Source organism: Perca fluviatilis, chromosome 16 (genome assembly GCF_010015445.1).
Source record: "Perca fluviatilis chromosome 16, GENO_Pfluv_1.0, whole genome shotgun sequence".
In the NCBI taxonomy this organism is placed as follows: domain Eukaryota; kingdom Metazoa; phylum Chordata; class Actinopteri; order Perciformes; family Percidae; genus Perca; species Perca fluviatilis.
This window is the reverse complement of record NC_053127.1, coordinates 21,929,445-21,952,077: the sequence shown is the minus strand read 5'-3', so window position 1 is coordinate 21,952,077 and position 22,633 is coordinate 21,929,445. Positions and strand designations below refer to the sequence as shown.

At 39.7% G+C, this 22,633-nt stretch overlaps 2 protein-coding genes and 1 long non-coding RNA gene across 4 annotated transcripts; 1 reads left to right on the top strand and 2 right to left on the bottom strand.

Moving 5' to 3' along the window:
- Positions 1-4: 4 nt before the first annotated feature.
- On the bottom strand, positions 5-6,683 carry lipia (lipase, member Ia). Its single transcript, XM_039778395.1, has 11 exons — positions 6,375-6,683; positions 5,815-5,896; positions 4,113-4,483; positions 3,930-4,038; positions 2,876-2,977; positions 2,679-2,768; positions 2,095-2,262; positions 1,851-1,940; positions 1,180-1,288; positions 897-1,070; positions 5-785 (listed from the first exon to the last, which is right to left on the bottom strand). The coding sequence occupies exons 2-11, from the start codon at positions 5,870-5,872 to the stop codon at positions 701-703; spliced, it is 1,356 nt and encodes a 451-aa protein (XP_039634329.1). The 5' UTR covers positions 5,873-5,896; positions 6,375-6,683; the 3' UTR covers positions 5-700.
- A 3,105-nt stretch (positions 6,684-9,788) lies between these two features.
- Positions 9,789-14,559, top strand: LOC120544344 (choline-phosphate cytidylyltransferase B-like). The gene is made up of 9 exons (XM_039777997.1): positions 9,789-10,006; positions 11,400-11,499; positions 11,919-12,035; positions 12,219-12,370; positions 12,483-12,561; positions 12,651-12,793; positions 12,912-13,100; positions 13,903-14,063; positions 14,484-14,559. The coding sequence occupies exons 1-9, from the start codon at positions 9,803-9,805 to the stop codon at positions 14,557-14,559; spliced, it is 1,221 nt and encodes a 406-aa protein (XP_039633931.1). The 5' UTR covers positions 9,789-9,802.
- A 3,714-nt stretch (positions 14,560-18,273) lies between these two features.
- On the bottom strand, positions 18,274-20,835 carry LOC120543580. Of its 2 annotated transcripts, XR_005636369.1 has the most exons (4): positions 20,811-20,835; positions 19,021-19,106; positions 18,645-18,759; positions 18,274-18,411 (listed from the first exon to the last, which is right to left on the bottom strand). It is a non-coding gene; the product is annotated as an uncharacterized LOC120543580 (long non-coding RNA). The 2 variants fall into 2 exon arrangements; XR_005636368.1 differs by lacking the exon at positions 20,811-20,835 and having other exon boundaries at positions 19,021-20,419.
- Between the last annotated feature and the right edge of the window lie 1,798 nt (positions 20,836-22,633).

The following is a 22,633-nucleotide window of genomic DNA, read 5'->3' as shown; positions in this document are numbered from 1 at the left end:
TTGACTTTTTATTAATAATTAAAGATGCATCCATATACACAAATAAATATAAAGTGATGTCATATGTTAAAAGAAATTGAGGAAAGTTTGACTGAGGAAATAGCTTCTAAAAGACAGAGCAGACGAGAAGGGGAAAAAAAGTACACTATTCTTTTAAAACCAGCCTCGATTTTTTTGTTGCAGGCACCAAGTCCATTACTGAGATAACATTATGTCATTATGAAATACCTTTATTTTCAAATGCATGAACGAAAATTCTAATTCACTCTACAAGTAAATTGCATATAAATTCCCTTTTCAGCCAATATTTTTCTTTAAAAAAACATTCTCTTAAAAACCCATATACACCATATATACTATATCACATTTCATTTTTAGATCACAAATGATCACTTCAAATCCAGGTTAGCACTTGTGATATGCTATCTTTGCAGTCCTTATTGCTTTCCTGCATGGTTGTCGGACTGGGGGTGGAAAGGGGACTGAATACCCAGGACCCTCATGTGAGGAGGGCCCAAAAAGATGCTAGAATGAATAGCTGTGGATGCGGAGAGGGGGCCCATGATGGAGAATACCTTTCTACAGGACCCAGAATTGTGTGCTACGCCCCTGCTTTCCTGTACAATCGTTGACAAAATGAAGAGACGGTTGAATCTCTTCCAGTATGTTTGAATTTTTTTAAGCGGGGTCCGATTTTGTTTCAGAAATTGGATTCTTCACAGGAAATTGGCCTGAAGGTAACCTCTTTGTTCTCCTCGAGAAGGATGTCATATCGACAGAGAGGCCTGTGAAGGACATAGTCAACATTACTGAAGTGAAAACAGCTATTCAATGTGAAATACATCAAATTGCTGAAAGATATTACACATTTTTAAAAATCAGTATGTGTTGCATACCTTTCCTTGCGTTCTAGATGTCTTAGACGTATGCGGAGAACACGGAGCTTATATTTGGGCTTGAATACATTCCCAGTGGAGAATTTGAGAGACACCTTTTCCACTGACTGAAGGTCTTTGTCAAACTGGGCAAACAAATTGGTCTTTGTGTACTTCTTGAACTTGGATGCTGTACTGATGTAAAAAAATAGAGATGTTAGCAGCAGGCAGTAACAGAAGGACAAAGAGAAGTCATGGTGGAATATTTGCTACAGAACTTCTGATAAATTAAGTGAAGACTTACTGGTCAATGGTTGCCACTGCTTCTTTACCGTTACCGTGAAGTTTAACAGTCATGTAGCCCCAGCGTACATCCTTGTTCCATATCATCACCTCCAACCTGTAGTTTGTCACTGAAACATTCAAATTCATATTCACAAATATGTTCACCATTTTGAAATGAAATGATACGCCCTCTTAGAATTGATATAGTAGACCATGGAATAGATTTAATAGCAGTTTTCCACATAGAGTTTAATTCCAATAATGTGGGACAAAACTGCATTCAGTGAAAACACACTCCACAGTTTACCCAAAAAGCACGATGCAGTAATTATTTGAAAAAATTCACTGTAGCTTTTTTGTGCCATGATGCAGCAGACTCAAATGAACTTTTTCAGATAAACTTTGGTGTTAGGAAGGGATCTTAGACAGAACGCTGATACAGATCTGCCTTGTGATGCATTTCATGTTCTGTTTTCTTTAAATCCCCTGGCCTGGCCTGTTTTAATAGAAGTTTTAAACATTTGCAACTTTAACCATTTGAGGGGCTAAATGCTCACTTTCATATTGTTTGCATCATTTAACAAAATTATGCATTTTAATGTGAACCGCATTGGGATTAAGGGTCTATACTATGTGTTTCTGTCTGCTTATTAAGGTTATGATTGTGATTATTAGTGTTGTGTTACTTACTGCAGAACGGAGAATCTGCATTTGTGGTGAAGTAAGTTTTTGTCTGGCCCAGCCTCAACAGGACCTCTTTCCACTTGATGACATCATAACCTGGATTTGAGTGTAACAGCTACATCAGTTCACATCCATTTTGAAAGAACATCCAATTACTTTGAATTTAAAAAACAATTAGACCATCTATCTTGTACATTAAATAAATGCATGTAAAAAATCTTCATTATTATGAGATAATTAAAGTACCAACCAAAGACAGGACACCCAGCAGCACCAAAGCGGTCACAGTTCAAGCAGTTACCATCCAGAAAGTCTTTGTAGGAGGAGCAGGGGAAGGCCTTGCTGACACACGTCCTTTTCACAGAGTCAAGGAAGAGGAACACTGATCTCTGGTGGTCGCATTTAAAATAGGCTCCTCCTGCACAGGGGTAAGTCATTATTGTTACCAGTGCCTGAAATGGGCCAGTACTCATAAAGTACCGACATTCAGCAGACATTCAGCACCCTGATATAGCCCGGATGGAATGATCCTTTGTTTCATTTCACACACTTAATTGTCGACTACCCGGTCACCCCTACAGGATAGGCCTATACGTATGAATATAAATATATCTAAGACATATGTAATGATCATTTCATCCAACTGCTGAATTAGGGTGCTGTACTGGCACCTTTTTTGGACCAATTCAGGCACTGATTGTTAGCATGCAGCATTGTTTCATTTCTTATTATACAAATAATCACATGTGATTATAAATCCAACATTTTGTACACAAAGATTATTGATCAACAATTTGAGTGTTTTCTTCCCCCATAAATTTAAAGAGACTTTACCAGAAAAGATGGTCTTTGGGCAGCCGGGTTGGTCTGTTCCACCATTAGCATAGAAATCGATGTGACCCAGAGGTTCCCTAAAGCCAAGAGCTGTGAATGACATGCCAATAACAATAATATTAATAACTTATATAGCACATTTAGAACAATTAGAAATGACAGAGAATAATATAATATAGTATTTCAGTTTAACTAACCATCTATGTCTGTGTGCAGGACATCCACAAACTGGGCGTCTGTGGGGTCCAGTCTGCGCTCTGGAGGAGTGCCAGTGAATTTAGGCCCAGCTGGATCCAGAGCTGCAAACATCACATCAGTAGAACTCAGTAGAGCTTACAAGTTTATTCTCAAACTCAACATTAGCTAATGTTAATTTCCACCTTATTGTAATGATTTAGGAATCACTAAGTTGAAGACTCTTGGCTGCTTTACTTCCTTTCCCAAATTATCACTGCTGCTTTGGACTGTGTCCTGATTACTTTCAAACAAACTTTGACCCATCTGACCCAACCAGTATTGCTCTTTTCACACAAAAGTTTTTTGATGCCATCATGTCTGGTTTCTGTTTTATATGACGTCTGGACCAGTTTTTCTTTTTCGTGTATACCCGATACTTCTTCACAGCAGTACTGACCTGGATATCTGTGGTCTCGCACTTCAGGATAATCTCTCAGTAGGGATTTTGGGTGGAATCATCGAAACAGTGTCATTGTCATTGTTTCATGGTGACTACTGCCCAGATGGCCAAAACCTGAACTGTGATATGTGGCTGCAACTTCACAACTCCACCTTCATATACTCTGCAAAGTTTGACAAACTCTTTGTCAGCAAGTCACCACTCTGTGTTATAAGTTGCTTGTGATGTTAGCAATCTAGGAAATAAAGTTCCTTTACGTGTCATAGTTATCATGAAATGTCCTTGATAAGCATCTCAGCTAATGTTTATTTCCTGATGCAGAAAATAAGTGCCCAAAGGTTGTGTAACTAAATAAATTGTCGTGGCAATACATGCAGTATTGATTTTACTTAGCAAGACATACAATTCTTCACCGATGTCCATACTATCTTTGCTACTTTCTGTAAAGTTTAAATGGACAGAAATGTGAAGCCGTTTCGTATTAAAGTACGACTGATTATCATTATTATTATTGTGCTGTTTGACAATGTACTATGAACAAATTTTTCTTGAGGATTATAATTTGAATTTTGGGTCTGAGAGAGAAATCTGAATTTGCATATGCACACCCTTACCTGTAATTCTTCCAAGAGACCCATTCAGGTTAGCACCTATTAAGCCTGACATATGAGCCCCAAGACTGATTCCGATCATGTGGATGGAGCTCAAAGAGGCACCATGTTCCTGAAAAGATCAATCATTAGCTGCAGCAAGACACAGCAGAGATGGTCACAGAGAATGTCAGATACATCTCATACCTGCAGCCTTGTAATGAAAGCAGTGAGGTTCTTGGCTGCGTTGTATGTGTTCTCCACGGCCTTTAAATAATTCACATTAGCAGCTCCGTGGTTCCAGTCCACCACTATTACATTACCGTCTTCCCTGGCCAGCAGCAGGTCCGAGATCTGCTGCAACCATGCAGGTGGAGATCCCGTAGGACGATAGCCATGAATGATGAAGGTGGTTGGTCTGGACAAGATAAACTGGGGATGGGCGGACAGGTCCGTGTGGGACAGGAGTGTACCACAGGTGGCATTATCCCTGGTGTACAGCAACAACCTAATTTTGAGGCTGGTTCCAATGATTGCATGACTGAGATCTAGATCTGTAAATTCTTCACATCTCTGAGCTGAGAGGGATGGCAAGCAAAAGAGGAGCAGACAGAGAAAGGTGTATTTGGGTAGGGGGAGGATGACAAGAGAGAATAAATGACACATGACCATTTTTGACCTTAACAAGCATCGCTCAAGAAGCCTTAATATTTTTATCGACTTCTCATCCAAAGTTCCTGCCATCATCAGTGACATAGTCCCATATATGAGTCAGTGTGTGGGTGTCATCAATGCAACACTAGGTTTTCAAAACACAGCTCGCCCACCAGAGAGACGCATCATGAACAAGTTTGACTGGGAAAGCAAACAACTTAGCAACACTGAATTATTTACTTTATAAACTTTGTCAGGAGTTTGTGGACCGATTCACCCAAAATATAAGCCGTATGCAGACAATTCACATCATCTATCACTGACACATATAGTCAAAGAGCCTTTTATAGACTAGCAAAAGATCATGACAGAGGTTTTGACAAACCGTAAGTGCATCCACAACCAATAATATCTGGAGGTGTAGTGTAAATGTGGCATTTCATTATGACTAAATGCTGTTTAAACAACCCACCCAATTGGGAATTGGGAACGAATTTTAATTTCCTAATAAAACTTCACACGATGAAGAGCAGATGGAACAACAGCTTCATGAGAAATGCCGTCAGCTATTTTCAGTAAGTGTTACACAATAGACGTGGCTTTCCACATCACATTTGCATGGATGCATCAGCTGAGAGCCGTGGAGCTCTACATAGTGCCAGTGGTTTTTGCAAACCACTGTGAAGGCCCTTTGCTCAATTATGTTGGTTTTCCTAAGAAATGTAGTGCTTCAAATGTTGCTTGAGTGTCTTTTTTCCCCCCAGGAGTACTTTGATTTACACTTACTGACAACAGTGGCTGTGTGTGTATCAGGATTATTATGAATTAAAAACTGAAACCTTCCAAAAAACTAAAACTAAACGGAAACTATATTATATATATATATATAAAAAATAAAATAAAAATGAACGTAAATCATTTCAGTTTTAGTTTTTTAGCTATCACTACTGAAAAAAGGAGACAGTCTGAATTTCCGTCAACTCTCGTCACATTGACCCACAGATGTTAAAGAGACTTGAAATAAGATGGCACTGCGCTGTAATATTCACATACTGTATATGGCTGTAATTGCTTCACATCAGACACTAAAGTAGCGCAAAGATTAAACATTAATCATCATTGCTATTCTCCAACCATGTATTTTGTAGGTGTAACTCTGAGATGTTACACCTGGCCCTAATAAAAACAAACTATAAACTGTGTGTGTGTGTGTTTGTCTTCATTTAACTTCAGAGTGTTATGCTTTGGGCTTTACCTTTGTATATTTGAACAGTTGTCAGCAGGAGCAGTGTCAGATATTGCCACAGGAACATGCTTTACACCAGCACGTGAATGATCTGTACACAGAGTCAGGACACATAAAAACACACCAGTCAGACATTTTTGGCTCATAATATAATTAACAGAGCAAATCACATGTGCACAAACACAACAGGCACAGCAACACAAGGAAAATACTGTCCTAACCCTTCAGATGTTTGTCTGACGCTCACTGGACCGAAGCAAAGAAAATACATGCTTATCTACTTACCTTCCAATGTCATGAATGAGTGGAAAAAATAATTTATGTTCAGTGCCATTTAAGTAACTTGCAGGCTGAAAATCTGTTTTCTCGCCCCACCCACTGTGATTAATCTTTACTGTGATTGTAAGTGAAACTAAACTCTGCAGAAATCTGTCTGCAACTAAGTTCTTCTGCTACAGTAGACGCCTCATGTTTACAGTGTGTCAGTGTTCAGGGTCTTCCTTAGATGTAATTTAAGAAATGTGACAACAATGAGAAAGCACAACATGTCATTCTTATCAGATTCTTACCTTTGCCGTAGGATAATATTTCCTGGTCTGGTGAATCATAGGTCCAGAACATTACAGGTCTGTTTGTATCTCCACATATTTGGACAGCGTTCACTTCAGGAAGTGAGAGGAGGAACAGCAAAGCAGTACTACTCCCGCCTTGCATTCTTTCACCAGGATAACCACACCCCTTGTCCTAGGTCATTGTGTCCACAGGTGAAACATTCCTGTGAAGTCACACCTGGTTCCTGTGTACTCAAACCGGTTCTTGTGTCTCCATTCTACTTAATTTTGAATCTGTGAAAAAAACCTAGTCTCTGTTTCTTTGCCCATCTTTATTCATTTTCAAGCAATCCAGAGTGAAAGTGAAACATGTTGTGGCCATTTCCAAGAATTTGTCCGTTTTAGCCAGAAATTAAAATTTTTTTAGGACTTACTCACCTTGAGTCAGTACAAATTCCACTGACATTTACAAGAAGGTGCACAACACATTGTACTCCATCATTTAAACTCAAGATTTACATATATATATGGATTAGTATATAAGTTATATGGATTAGTATACAGTAAAATATGATTAACCTGTCATGGACATTTCAGAGCGTTGGAAGAAGTTGTAATAGCATTTCCATCCATCATTATTTATTGCTTATCTCTCTTAAAATAGTTTAGAAGAGGGCTTTGCATAGCTTTTAGCTTTCTACCTCTCCTCAAGGTTTTTTTTCTTTAAATCCATATACGTCTGAGGATATGTATAGGTAAAACTGTGTCTGTATATACACTCACCTAAAGGATTATTAGGAACACCTGTAAGATTTCTCGTTAATGCAATTATCTAATCAACCAATCACATGGCAGCTGCTTCAATGCATTTAGGGGTGTCGTCCAGGTCTAGGCAATCTCCTGAACTCCAAACTTAATGTCAGAATGAGAACGAAAGGTGATCTAAGCAACTTTGAGGGTGGCCTGGTTGTTGGTGCCAGACGGGCTGGTTTGAATATTTCACAATCTGCTCAGTTACTGGGATTTTCACGCACAACCATTTCTAGGGTTTACAAAGAATGGTCTGAAAAAGTAAAAACATCCAGGATGCTGCAGTCCTGGGGGGCCAAAATGCCTTGTTGATGCTAGAGGTCAGAGGAAAATGGGCCGACTGATTCCAGCTGATAGAAGATCAACTTTGACTCAAATAACCACTGGTTACAACCGAGGTATGCAGCAAAGCATTTGTGAAGCCACAACACGCACAACCTTGAGGCGGATGGGCTACACCAGCAGAAGACCCCACCAGGTACCACTCATCTCCACTAAAAATAGGAAAATGAGGCTACAATTTGCACGAGCTCACCAAAATTGGACAGTTGAAGACTGTAAAAATGTTGCCTGGTCTGATGAGTCTCGATTTCTGTTGAAACATTCCGATGGTAGAGTCAGAATTTGGCGTAAACAGAATGAGAACATGGATCCGTCATGCCTTGTTACCACTGGGCAGGCTGGTGGTGGTGTAATGGTGTGGGGGATGTGTTTTTGGCAAACTTTAGGCCCCTTAGTACCAATTGGGCATCGTTTAAATGCCACAGCCTACCTGAGCATTGTTTCTGACCATGTCCATCCCTTTATGAACACCATGTACCCATCCTCCAATGGCTACTTCCAGCAGGATAATGCACCATGTCACAAAGCTCGAATCATTTCAAATTGGTTTCCTCAACGTGACAATGAGTTCACTGTACTAAAATGGCCCCCACAGTCACCAGATCTCAACCCAATAGAACATCTTTGGGATGTGGTGGAACGGGAGCTTCGTGCCCTGGATGTGCATCCCACAAATCTCCATCAACTGCAAGATGCTATCCTCTCAATATGGGCCAACATTTCTAAAGAATGCTTCCAGCACTTTGTTGAATCGATGCCATGAAGAATTAAGGCAGTTCTGAAGATGAAACGGGGTCAAACACAGTATTAGTAGGGTGTTCCTAATAATCTTTTAGGTGAGTGTATATATGTGTGTGTGTGTGTGTGTGTGTGTGTATTTGTGTACATCGTATGTTTATAATAATGTTTTTTTATGTACAAACTAATGAATAGGCATGGTGGGGGTTGATGATGTCACTTGGTCCTTAGGTTTTATTTGCTATGGGTGTTGAGTAAATTATTTTTATTTATTTTTTTATCTCTGTCACTACCAAATGTCTGCAGCTTGAAAGGGACTTGAGAATGGGGAGGGTTATGCAATCGTAAAAAAAGGTAACTTTTTGTCATACAAGATTTATAATTTATTTCAGCCAAACCTTGTGAGATTTATTGTATAAAACATCTATTAGATATTTTTTAAGCTCTATGGCCACATGCAGAGGACAACAGTCTTTGTACTAGAGGAAGGCATTTCATTATTTTTCCTAAGTCTAAGAGAGGGTCTCACAAGAATATTGAGTACGCTTTTTTATAAAATGAAAGATTTAACCTCCCTCTCCACCGCAATAATTCTCTTCAACATGTTCATAATTACAATGCTGTAATAGAAGTCTAAGGGAAGAGCTGCAGGCTCCAAACATTACAAGCATTAAAATCCTTCTAACAGGAGCTATTTGGTGTGTGGATTTGTGAATAATTACAATGCTAACATGCTGATGTTTAGCAGGTATAGGTATAAGGTTTGTTTAGAATGTTGTCACGCTAACATTTGCTAACCAGCACTAAAATCAAAGTACAGTGGAGGCTGATGGGTATGTCATTCGCATATATTTGCTCCTAAACCATAAAGTATTGGACAAATTAAAATGTTCACCTGATAATGGTGATAGATGAAACATTATTATAAGTTATTATAATTCATCCTGATGGGAACCTGAATGTAATGAAGCCACAAATGTCAAGTGGTGTCAGAGGTAAAGTCAGTGACCTTCATCTTCTGGGGATCATAAATATCTACAAAAGGTCTGTTTTGAGAGGGCAATATGTCATTGATTTCAAGATATACCCAGACTGTAATCAGCTAATGTAATATCCAGCTGTATATCCACTGGGGGATACTTGTGACAGTGTTGAAACACAATGTCCCTTTTTGGTTCCAAAGGCTGCCAATGTAAAAGCTCTGGACGCATACTTAACTTTAAAGTTAATCCTATCTAGCTTCCCTGTGCACAACATGTTTCATTAACAGCAGCCTCTCCATGTCACAGCAGCTGGAAGGAAATGTGAGAAATGTTTCAAAACCTGAGCATTCTTCACATTCACTTCTAACTGGACGGTTACATATAGTTTATAGAGTTAATAGTGTAACATTGCCCAACACCATCCTGTTGCGACAAGTTCCATATTAACACATGAAGAAAGTCCTCACAAGCTCAGTATTGATGTCAAGTGCAAGCTACATTTCTAAATACCTTTACCAGAGTGGCTTGAACTTTGCTCACTACAATCTCCCGTCATCAGGGCCAGGCAGGCTGATGAGATGTACACTTAAAAACACACACAGGCTTAGAAATCCTCCGTGTGCACTGTACAAGCTGAGAGGAGCAGCAGGTGGTTGCAGTGGTGTTGTTAGAAGACAAGGAAGCAGAACATCTGGGATGGCTGGAAAGAGACGAGGCCGAGGCAGCAACGTCCAGCAACAACAGGCCCCGCAGAACCCAAGAGGAGGCCCTCGCAGGGTATGTCCAGTTCTGTAAATAATGAAACGTGGCCACCATGCTTATTCTTACACTTAAAATAATAATCATATGAGAACTTAAGCGTCCTGTGAAGGACAATCTGATTGTCCTAAATGTTGGGTTTTGGACATTATTTAGTTGAAGACACTGGAAATAAGAACATAGGTACAAGTGCATGACAATATCAGTCAGATTTGATAGATTAGGTAGGGTTTTTATGTGACAGGCTTTAAATATTACAGAAGTAATTTGTTTCCCCTGTTGTTATTTGACTTGTGCCTGGGTGTGGAGAATTAACTGAGTAGCTAGGTGAGCCATGAATCCTGTTTATGTCATCAATATAGTAGAGCAATATATGATAATTCTCAAGTCATATTAAGTAAGCACTTTTTTGGTATGTTAAAAAGGTAGATTAAGTCAGTCTTTAACATATAGGAATATAATTAAATAATGTATAAAAGAATTATGAGTCATATAGTATAGAATCATGTGCATGAGGTGCACATTAATACTGTAGCTAACATTTGTGTCTCCATTATGGAAACCTGCATGCATGTTGACTTCTTACCTGAAGTTGCTAAATCATGGCTAACTATAAGGACTAAGAGACAGAACGCATAGATGGCAAAACTTATTAGAATTCAGATCATTAGAAGACTGATGATTTCAAAATAAAATGTTAGCAGGTAAATTAAAGAGTTTAACACAGCACAAGAATCACCAGACATTTCAGTAGACTCAGAGTTCAAAGTATACCTTACAACACAGCAGATAAAGCTGCGTATATGTATCAACACACAGCACAAAGTCCAAATACTGTATGCAGACGCTCATTACTTTGGTGTGCTGAGATCATTCACATCTGTCTTGAAGATACCATCGAAGCATAGCTGGCTTTGATGATATCTTCTTTTTTTTTTTTTTTTTTTAACCAGATAAAGTGTGTGATAACCTGCAAAGTTATAATACTTTATAAATGCTCTATTAAAATTAACCTACAGTATAACAGCACTGTTAAAATTGCTTTGCTGTAATTCTAAATTCTGCAATAACACTGTTGCTGTATTTTGTCTTCCTAAAAAAACTAGCGTGCCACGACCAGTAAACCCTTTTCCTCCCACACTCCAAATACATGCAGGTTAGCTTTGGTACCTACCTTTTGTAAACTGGAAACTTTACAAATGTCCTAACGCATGAATGCAAGTATGAATGTGTGTGTGTGTGTACGTGCGTGCGTGTGTGTGTGTATATGATGTCAGCTTATTTAGTTTATACTTTCCCTGTCACTTAATGATGAGACCCTGAGCAGGAAGATGGATGAAATTAATTGGGAAAATACAGTATCTGATCAAAGTTAACGTTTTTTTTTCTCCTCTGTTCTCTCTGTATTCAGGCTCTGCGGGAGCCAGCTGCTTTTGCCAAGTCTACAGGTTGTGATTCAGAGATCCCCCAAGACAAGTTGACTATTGCCCAAGCACGGAGGGGAACACCAGGTTTCTCAGTAGTTTTTGTTTCCATTGCAAATGAATGTCATGCAACTGAGAGGAATAAGGGGAGACTAGTGGGAGAATTACTAACTGCAGATGCTTCAGTATGTTGGTATCAGTTGATATCAGCTGCAAAAAGTCATTTAACTATCAGTATAATATTGTTTTACTGCTAGTTATCTGGCTGATTGCAGGGTTGGTCTTATTATATCATTTTCCATTTCTCCAGATATATGTCACGCTATTCGACTAAAGAGTTAACAAGGGATTAAAAGTATGAAGATCTTTAATGGCTGATCAGATATCGGCATCAGCTTCAAAATGCCACATCAGTAAAAATCTCTGTAAATAATAGAACAAAAAGTGAGGTTTTGTAATGTCATGTTGTTTTTTAAAGACGTGTTTTCGTATTTCTTATCTTGTAGCTCATCGTCCGGTGCGAGTCTACGCTGATGGGATCTTTGATCTTTTCCATTCGGGGCATGCTAGAGCTTTGATGCAGGCCAAAAATGTGTTCCCCAACACACACCTGATAGTAGGAGGTAAAGGATAGATCTCACTCCGTTTGCAGTTTGTAAATGAATGGGCTTTTGATAGCTAAACACCTAATCTTAGAACAAAATAGCTTTAAATGACCAACATTCAACAACCTTAACAACACTAAATCTTCTAGTTTAGTAATTCCAGATGAACCATCTTTTACGTCTCTGTCTTTGTGACCCTAGTGTGCAGTGACGAACTCACCCACAAGTTTAAGGGCTATACGGTGATGACAGAGGATGAACGCTACGACGCCCTGAGGCACTGCCGTTACGTTGACGAGGTGGTGCGAGACGCTCCCTGGACCCTTTCCACAGAGTTCCTCCAGAAACATAAGGTTAAAGGTCACGCAGTCACTGGACACACAGCTTCTCACAATGTCATTCAGTGACAACAGCAAAGATACCTGGTGTTCAATCAGTCTGAACACTGTAATGTTACACTCACAGATTGACTTTGTGACCCATGATGATATCCCTTACACCTCTGCTGGATCAGAGGATGTTTATAAACACATCAAGGAAGCAGGTGAACATGAATGTTCATATAATAAATTTAAGTCCTGTCATTTCTCATATGACTTGAATTAATTACAATCATTTACGTTTTAATGTCAGGGATGTTTGTGGCCACTCAGAGGACAGAAGGCATCTCCACATCTGATCTGATCACTCGTATCGTCCGTGACTATGACATCTATGTTCGACGCAACCTGCAAAGAGGCTACTCAGCCCGAGATCTGAATGTTGGATTCATTAATGTTCGTGTATTATATTTAATCTCATTAAAACAACGGAATATTGATGTTTTTGTAACAAACAATATAGAAGAAAATCACAAATATACTGATGGTCACTTGCTTTGTCTTTTACTGACAGGAGAAAAAATACCGGCTCCAGGACCAGGTGGACAAGATGAAAGAGACGGTCCGTACGGTGGAGGAAAAGTCCAAACACTTTGTCTACAGAGTAGAAGAGAAGAGCCAAGACCTCATCCACAAGTGGGAAGAGAAGTCGCGAGAATTCATCAGCAACTTTCTGGAGCTTTTTGGACCCGACGGAGCCTGGGTACCTTCACTTTTACATTAATCCACATAAACATTATATTAGGTGTGTTTGTGTTTAGTGGCACATCAATAATTTGGATATCAGAAGTGATATATAATTTTGTTGGTTTAGTCGTCACCTTGTGGTTGCCAGGCAACCAGTGAACACTCCAGTAAGTCACAGCTTCTGGCCATAAAATAGTCACATGCACATGACCCCCATAAAACCATAAATTGAAATTGTTACACTTATATAGGGACATAGGCAATTGCCTGTGGCACCATTAAGTTGAGCAACATGGGGAAGTGGTAAAAAGTAGTTGGAACCTTACAAACCTTTATCACAGTTATAACTCAGTCAAATCTGAACTTAGATACACACACTCCTGGAATCAACACAACTTACACTGGGGCATGTCCATCAATTAACCCACAAATCATAGAAAAAAAGATATTCTTTTTCAGATCTTGCTTCAGAATCATCATGTTTTGTTGTTTTCTTTGTTATTAAAAATGTGATAGTTGTCCCTCCATAGTTTCAGTGCAATCTGAAATGGCTGAAATTTACAGAGGGCAGCAAAGCATCTGACCACCACTGGCTTATATAGTGGAAATTATACAGTGGAAATTAAGAATTCAAATGATTTTAACCTAACACAATAACATTGTTGGCCATTCTGTGAGCAATGCTAAAAGGCACTCTGGGTAATGTGGGAAATACCTGACATATACCTATGGCAGGTTGGGTGAAAGTGAGTACAACAAACAGCAAAACACAACATTACAACAGAGTAAAACTTTCTTCTGTCTCTGTCCTTGTTTAGCATGTGATTCAGGAGCGCAGTGGGCGTATGCTCCAGGCCCTGTCACCTTACTCTTCACCCCGTGGCTCCCCCAGCAGCAGTCCCACCAGAAGACGCTCTGTTTCTCCGGACTCCTCCTCTGCCTTTGCCTCTTCCTCCTCTCTCCCCCCCCCCCCCCCCCCCTCCCCCCAAACCCCCCACACTCCTCTTCTCCTCTTTCTCCCTCTAAAAAGGCCACACGCTCCTCAAAAAAAAACTCTTAAAGCTGCCTCCACATATGTACAATGAGCTCATCATGATTTGATCATCTTTGTTGGTCTTGCAGACTATTGGTCATTAATCTGGTACATAATATGTCCAAAGAGGCTATTCATTAAAATGAACAAATAAAAAGGAAATAATTTATTACTGTTTTATTCAAGTGCAATATATCATAATGTATATAATGTTTCTTCACTGAAAAGGAAACATAAAAGATTATAGAACATTAAAGTATACTTGGATGTTATTTGTCTTCTGTCATTTGTTCCACTTTGATATGTTGAGTATATAACACATACTCAAAATGCCTTTAACCCAATAGTCCTTGTCTTTTAATGCAGGGGCAGTGGTGGCCTAAAGGTTAGAGACGCGAGCTTGTGCCACACCGACAGGATCAAATATTGGTGGGGAAAGTGAAAGAGCAGCGCTTGTCCCTCCCTCATTATCACCACTGAGGTGCCCTTGAGCAAGGCCCTTAGCTTCCAACCGCTGCAGTGGAGCTGCTCAGTAGCCAGCAGATCAAACAGTGGTTGTACTGGGCAGCTTCCAGGTATGAATGTTTACTGTGTGTATGTGATCAGGGCGTTCCTGCAAAAGAGGAGCTACCTCTCAGTGAACCTTCCCAAATGCCCTACACGGAAACACACTTCCTGTAAATATGGGAGGTGGGTAAGTAATTCTAAGATAATTTTATAGGTCTAAAGGAGACAGGCCAAATGGGTGCTAATACAGTTGAACGATGTACCGTTTGTAATTTCGAAGCAATATACTCCTGGCGTTCCTCAGAACAAACAACTAGACAAAGTCTGAATGATAATATGGCCATAAATCCAGTGGCGTAAGGAGCCAACACCGGGCCCCTATGCAGGACTGTCAAGGCGGGCCCCCCTACTACAGCACGTGATGACGCAATGTCCACGAGTAAGCTACCATGACTAGGACAGGATAAGATCATAGAGACACAGCATATAAGAGATGAGATGAAAATCAGGAGTAGCCTACGCGCACCACAACAACAACAAAAAAACACTGGTGAATGTGCACCATAACACATAAAAAAACACACAAGGGAAGTCCTTCCAGGATTTCGCGGCCTTTTTTTGAAATTGTTGCTCCCCAAAATGCCTGATTTAACGGGAGCTTTTTTTTAAATTGCGATAAAAGTTGCGATGTCTTTTGTATGTTTGTTGCAATGAAGTTGCAGAAGACAGTGAAAGTTGCAAAAAAAGTTGCAATTTTTTTTGTACAGTTCTTTAAAAATAAAAAGGAAACTTGTTTTGAGGAGAATAATAATTATCACTATTAATTAATTAGGGCCTACTCTGGGCTGAGATTCCTAGGAACCTTACCAAAAAGGCTCAGGATGCTGCAAAGTATAATATGAACATGGCTGGTGGATTTAAGACAAAAAATAATAATTTATTGAAAGAATCAATTACATTGTTAGTTAATTTCCTATCCTGGCCACACACACACACACACACACACCCACACACACACACGCACACACACATACATACGGTTTGATAAAGTACTTATTGGACTTTAACTTATCATTGCACTTACAATAACGAGAGTAGCTGTCCACAATTTAGGTCATCGTGTCGTCTCATATGCGTTTTTTCCTGCATCCACCGTGTGTGATTGTGTGCGCGTGCGCGCGTGGGGGAAATGCCCGCTGCAGAGAGCAGCCCCGCCCGCTGCAGAGAGCCAACAGTATTGAAACTGCAGCCGCTTCAGTGACTTTATAATGAAAAAAAACATTACAGCGTACACTGATGTTAAAATGTAGGCTACAGGTTGGTACGGTGGCCCTGAGAGGCCACAGCACGCAACAATAAGACAACACATGCAACTAAACCACAGCACGCACTAATAAGAAAACACATGCAACTAAACCACAGCACGCATTAATAAGACAACAAATGCAACTAAACCACAACACGCAACAATAAGACAACTCATGCAAATAAACCACAGCACGCACTAATAAGACAACACATGCAACTAAACCACAACACGCACTAATAAGACAACACATGCAACTAAACCACAACACGCACTAATAAGACAACACATGCAACTAAACCACAAACGCACTAATAAGACAACACATGCAACTAAACCACAGCACGCACCAATAAGACAACACATGCAACTAAACCACAGCACGCACTAATAAGACAACACATGCAACTAAACCACAGCACGCACTAATAAGACAACACATGCAACTAAACCACAACACGCACTAATAAGACAACACATGCAAATAGCCCACACCACAACGGAAGTGTTTCGAGGGGACACTTTTAAGTGATGCACACGTGCCTCAACCATTGGCTTTCCGGTATAGACAGACCAGCAACAGGACCATTTTAACAATTTTCGCCATTTTATTCATCACTAAACTAAAACTAATACGTTTTAGGCGAGAAATGAACTCTTTAGATTTCGAATATAGGCAGTCTTGCGTAAATCGATGCAATTTGCTTCAAAGTTTTCAGAATTGAGAAGCTCCATAAAGTGACGCGACAGCCAGCTAGCGCCTGCCGGGGCCGCTAGCTCGTCGCTCAGACAGTCCTGCTCAGAGACCCCGCTCTAAGCTGGAGGTCTCTCAGACCGGTCTCGTAAATAAGAGGCTTTTATTTCGCCGTTGATGGATTATTTGTTTAAATATCACAACACATGTCCATCATAAGATTAACGGGAACCTGTGGTTAGCTGCATTTTCGGAGTTAAACTTAAACTCCACAAGCGCTTGCAGGCTTAACAACCTCGCTGGCCGGCCGTCACACACACACACACACACACACACACACACACACACACACACACACACACACACACACACACACACACACACACAGCGCAGCAGGCAGAGGCGGGGGGGGAGAGAGATACCCGTCCCATTACTCGCTTTAATTTCATAAATAAATTAAACAAGTCTCCTGAAGAGAAACTTTGAAGCAATTGTCAATTCGGCATCGATTTACGCAAGACTGCCTATATTCGAAATCTAAAGAGTTCATTTCTCGCCTAAAACATATTCAGAAGTGAATTTAGTGATGAATAAAATGGCTAAAATTGTCCTGTTGCTGGTCTGTCTATGTACCGGAAAGCCAATGGTTGAGGCACGTGTGCATCACTTAAAAGTGTCCCCTGGAAACACTTCCGTTGTGGTGTGGGCTATTTGCATGTGTTGTCTTATTAGTGCGTGTTGTGGTTTAGTTGCATGTGTTGTCTTATTAGTGCGTGCTGTGGTTAGGCATGCATTGTCTTATTAGTGCGTGCTGTGGTTTAGTTGCATGTGTTGTCTTATTAGTGCGTGCTGTGGTTTATTTGCATGTGTTGTCTTATTAGTGTGTGTTGTGGTTTATTTGCATGTGTTGTCTTATTAGTACGTGCTGTGGTTTAGTTGCATGTGTTGTCTTATTGTTGCGTGCTGTGGCCTCTTAGGGCCACCGTAGGGTTGGCACCCAGATAGCAAATAGTCATTGAAACAATGTTAAATCAACATCCTGCTGTCAACGATAAAGTCATTGAATCAACATCGAACTCTGATGTTGATTCTTCATCATGTTGCACCCTCCATTATCATTGAAACAACGTTTAAATCATACCTATAAATCAACAGGATTTCAATGGTATTTCAATTACAATGGATATTGAAACAATGTTACCCAGATAGCAAATAGTCATAAAAACAATGTTATATCAACATCCCGCTGTCAACGATAAAGTTATTGAATCACCGTCGAACTCTGATGTTGATTCTTCATCATGTTGCACCTCTATTATCATTGAAACAACGTTTAAATCAGACCTAGAGATCAACAGGATTTCAATGGTATTTCAATTACAATGGATATTGAAACAATGTTGAAATCCCAGCATATCAACGAAACTTCAATGGTACCCTATTTTAGTACCACGTTTAATCTAAAAAGGTCTAAATTAATATATTAAAAACATTATTATTAGGCTAGTATAATCCTTTCTTTATTGTCAGCCACGGTGGGCTAGAGCACAATATAGAAACTATGGCTATCCTAGACTTTCTAGCACAAATGACACCCCAAGCATTTAAAAAAAAAATGAAACAATCGTTTTTATTGTATTTTTTCTTTTTTTTAACGAGCTAACTATTGCAGTGTCGGTCGTCCAGCTCCTCCCGCCCGGTCTGGGGCGTAGCGCAGCCACTTCTGCCCAGCTTGTGAGAATTCATAGGCAATTACCGTAGGCTACTCAGTCGTTGAGTCAGGGCATCTAAAATAGAAAACAAGCAAAAGTACGTTTCAGTTTAACATTAGCAGTAGCCTAAGACTTCTGCCTATGAAGGGTAGGCTATACACAATAGTCTTTGTCTGTCTTTGCAATGCTTTACAACAGAATATGTTCAATATTGACATAGTCATTGCCCTCGGCTCAACTTTTGATGGTAACAAGATCATACCAATACCATTTTCAGAAGCCTCAAAATATAATAATTTCACACTTACATCAAAATGAGTCCCTCGTGTTTCTCTCTGAAGGGTGCCATAAGCAGGGAGAACACACATGGGCGTGGATCACACTTTTCTCTCTGTTGTAGCCTACTTCACCAGGATGCACTCTCTCAAAAAAGACAGAAAACAGAACAAAAGTAATTAAGGTAATCTGTCAACAACAACCCCAACACAATAAGCCCAGCATCTTTAACTAAAAGTGTATGACAACATGAAGGCTTACCTTAGTCTGATAGTTGAACATTTTATTTATGTGATTTTACAGTTACAGAGTGCAGCAAGGCTAAGCTATCTAAAGCTCATGCAAAATCTTTCAACTTTTAATTTCCATAGAAAATGAATACACATATTACAAAAGTTTTAACCATACCTGAAAATATTCTTTACAGTTGTGTGTAGGAGATAGTCATCACTGTCTTCAGCTGTGGCGATTGTGATTTCCCTCTGCCATTGTAGCTTGATGATGCAAAATTGCACAACACACGTAGCCTACTGTTAGATTAGCGTCACATTCGGTAACCGACAAGGTTGTGTAGGCTAACTCCGCAGCCAACATTAATGAACGTCTAATATAACATGAGCTAATGTCTAATAATATCAGCGATGACTCAATCTCTCTCTTCAAATATACATCCAAAAAACTTCCCACTGGACCGAAAAGCCCTTAGTCCGACGGCCCGTTATCCCAATATCAAAAGCCCACCTTGTCTAACATTATGTAGGCTAACTTAATTTTTGCAGAAGAGCTTAGCTAGCTAAAAGTTAAATGCCAGCCGACATAACAAGTATTTCTTAAAGAGCAGTACAAAGTAAAATGTTATGATTACGCTATAATTTATACAGTGTATTATGATTTATCTGTTAAATTGAGCAATATATCAAGGGAGTCTGGAAACTGGACACTGGACTTACCGTGTTTTTCGCAACGGGCATTCAAAGCAGTCGGCTTTTGTTTTCACCGGTCAACTATATGTTGATGGCTTTTCAACAACAGGTTGTTTCCCGGTCAACTCTAAATCAATGTTTTTTCAACACATTGACAATATCACCCGGTAAACCAAATATCAATGCTTAATCAATCATAAAGATAACTATAGATCAATGTTGTTCCAATGTTGTTGCCATCAACATTAATAACATCAGGGTTCATCGATATGGTAATGGTGATTCAACATTTATTTTGCATTGAAATTTCAATGTCAACCATAATGATGATTCAGATGGAAAATCAATATTTATTCAATGTTGGCTTGCTGTCTGGGCAGGACTTTCTGAAATGTTTTGCACGGTCTTTCGCTGTAGGCCTATGTTTTGTTGGTAAATGTGAGATGTTCACACGTCTCGTTGTCATAACAGAAACAAGGAAATTAATTTGACCCGTTCTCACTCCCGCTTGGTCAGTGGCTGCACATGGGATGGGACTGCTGGGATTGTCGCGAGTAATAAAAATGCGATAGGGGGCCCGGCTGTCAATATCTTCCAGTGATGCGGCCCCTGATTGGTCTGGCCCGTAAGCACCGCTTACCCTGCTTACCGATAGTTACACGCCTGCATAAATCCTTTTAAACAGTCCATAAAATTGAATTAAAGCAGTAATGGGTCGGCTATAATCCAATTTTTTATAATAGGCTATTAATGCAGGCTGTCAAATGTACACAATTTGAATTGTGTCACAGTCTATGGTGCTAACACATCTGACATAACATTATATAACATAGGCTCCACGTAGCCTACGTAAGTGGCCTGATGTTTATACAGGCGGCATAAGTGTGTGTGTGGAGTGGGTGATAGAGTGAGGGAGAAGTGAGAGAGTGACGGTGATTAGCTTTGGAGCGAGTACGTCTCTAGAATCATAGTGAGAGAAACAAAGTGTCTCCCCTGTGTTTTCTGACCACGGTGGGAAATCTGTAGCAGGAAAAGTTAACCCTCTCCTTGATTTCATGTTGTTTATGAAGAAGGAGAACCAGGAAATGAGTCAGGGGAAATGCAACGCTACCAAGCAACGGCCCATAGCAACGGCCGAGCGACGTGCGTCGCTGCGACGTGTAGTTGGTAGCTAGTTACCATATACTATTAATATTATACAGTGTATGGTAGTTACATCAGGCGTCAGGCGTAGACGCAGAGGGGTCTTACTTATATATATGTCAATGGTCTTACCCTGCGTTCATGCCACCTCGGAATAGAATAACAGGCACCGCCCCCCTGGTTACGTTGTTTTTCCGACTGCGTGTTCTTCTTCTTCTGTTATTGCTTGGCAACGTTTGGCAAATAACAACTTTTGAATGACTACCACCAGGCGAGAATGGCGCCCCCCCAGCGGCATCAGGGGCCTTTTTCACAAAACCGGGGGCCTGTTTTCACAAAACCAAGATAAGGGATTAAGCCGGGATTTCCTGGTTATCCTGGATGAATTAAGCCTTGATTCCGGTTTCCGGGGAGGCACATAAATCACCATGGAGATTTATTCTGTGCAGTTAGCCTGCTCCTGACCAGGCTAACAGCCAGGATTTATTTAATCCTGGAACCTTTTCTGTTCACCCAGCACTGGTTTTACCCTATTGTTATTATCAGCCTGGATTAAAATACAACATATTGCTGTTCATTTAAGAAAAGTTATTAGTTAAAGTTGTGACCATTATTTTTTATAATTATTCATGTGACAGTCATTGTTACTGTTATATTGCTGTATGAAGACTGATGTTCATATTGTTGTTAGAAGTTTGATGAATATATTATGGCAGTTTTTGAGATGATTAGAAAAGGCTGATAAAATTTCAAATGTGTTTCAAATGAAGTCTGTTACTAAGGGCAATATATACAATGCTGTACATTTCTATAGTTGACCAATGCACCTTGAATTATTTTAGTTGAGATTTTATTTTTTTATTATTCTTTAACAATAAGGATCGTGTTTATTCCTCTTTCATGTGCATTGTATTTGGAATTCTTAGCACACAATTTGTGTTGTCCAGTAAACTGGGACTATAATTTGGGAGGATTGAACAATTTTAAGAACATATTCTTATTGTACAATCCTCCCAAATTATAGTCTTAGTTCACTGGACCAGTAACTATCTAGTGATGTAGGCTACTGTACATTCATATAACAACAGGTAGAGGACAACTCAATGGTTTTTGAACTTTTTTGCTGGGGGGAAATAACTGATGAATATGCTCTGTTCCATTCATGTTTACAGTGTGCATGGAATTTATACTTTTAATTATCTTTATAGTTTCTAGATTTTGGTCCAATTTCTTCAGTGTCTTTATTTTCTATGTCCATATATATGAGGGAGCAAGGCATATAATATGTAGAGAAAGAAACTCGTCCTCTAAAAAAATAAAAAAACGAGAAAAAGCGTGGCTAATTGCGGACCGACTGAATGCTAGTCTAAAAATATCCATTTATGAACTACTGCTCTTAACTGAAACCATTCAATGAGTCACTGTCATTTGCAAAACGAACAGTTGTATGCACACTCTTGCATTAAAAGCGAGCAGTGGAAGTTAATATGACTTAGGAAATTTATATTTTAGCCCATGAGAGAGAGAGAGAGAGAGAGGAGAGAGGGAGGAACAGAGTGAAAGAGAATAATTACGCATCATATTTTAGCGTTGTAGAATAATTGATCTTGATGGTTAACATTCAGTCGGTCCGTGATTCTGCTGGCTCTTCTCGCTGTTTCATTACAGCGGCCGTGTTTCTTTCTTTTTATACAAATCATGTGTTTCACGTCATCATACTTCCACAAGAAGCTGCTGCTCACTCTGTATAAAGTATGTACAATACGTATTCTCCATTTTGGCATCACTAAATCTGTGATCGACCTCGCGGTCTTTTGAGGAAAGCCGTGGACGCGCATCTATCTGAATTAGTACAGCCTGGCTCGACCTAGTCGCTCCTCCTCAGCCTGGCTTTGCCTTCGTGAAACGCACCAAGCCAGGATGCACAGATTAGACTAGGTCAAGCCTCGCTTTAT

What these genes read in the sequence shown, in the direction of transcription:
- lipia (XM_039778395.1), bottom strand. Translation starts at nt 5,872, where the DNA reads ATGTTCCTGTGGCAATATCTGACACTGCTCCTGCTGACAACTGTTCAA. An exon ending in TGCAGATTCTCCGTTCTGCA is followed by an intron (nt 1,289 to 1,850) that starts GTAAGTAACACA and finishes TGAATGTTTCAG; the next exon opens with TGACAAACTACAGGTTGGAG. An exon ending in CATCTAGAACGCAAGGAAAG is followed by an intron (nt 786 to 896) that starts GTATGCAACACA and finishes TGTCCTTCACAG; the next exon opens with GCCTCTCTGTCGATATGACA.
- LOC120544344 (XM_039777997.1), top strand. Translation starts at nt 9,803, where the DNA reads ATGAGATGTACACTTAAAAACACACACAGGCTTAGAAATCCTCCGTGT. An exon ending in TTGGACCCGACGGAGCCTGG is followed by an intron (nt 13,101 to 13,902) that starts GTACCTTCACTT and finishes GTCCTTGTTTAG; the next exon opens with CATGTGATTCAGGAGCGCAG. An exon ending in CTCCCCCCCCCCCCCCCCCC is followed by an intron (nt 14,064 to 14,483) that starts CTCCCCCCAAAC and finishes CTTTTAATGCAG; the next exon opens with GGGCAGTGGTGGCCTAAAGG.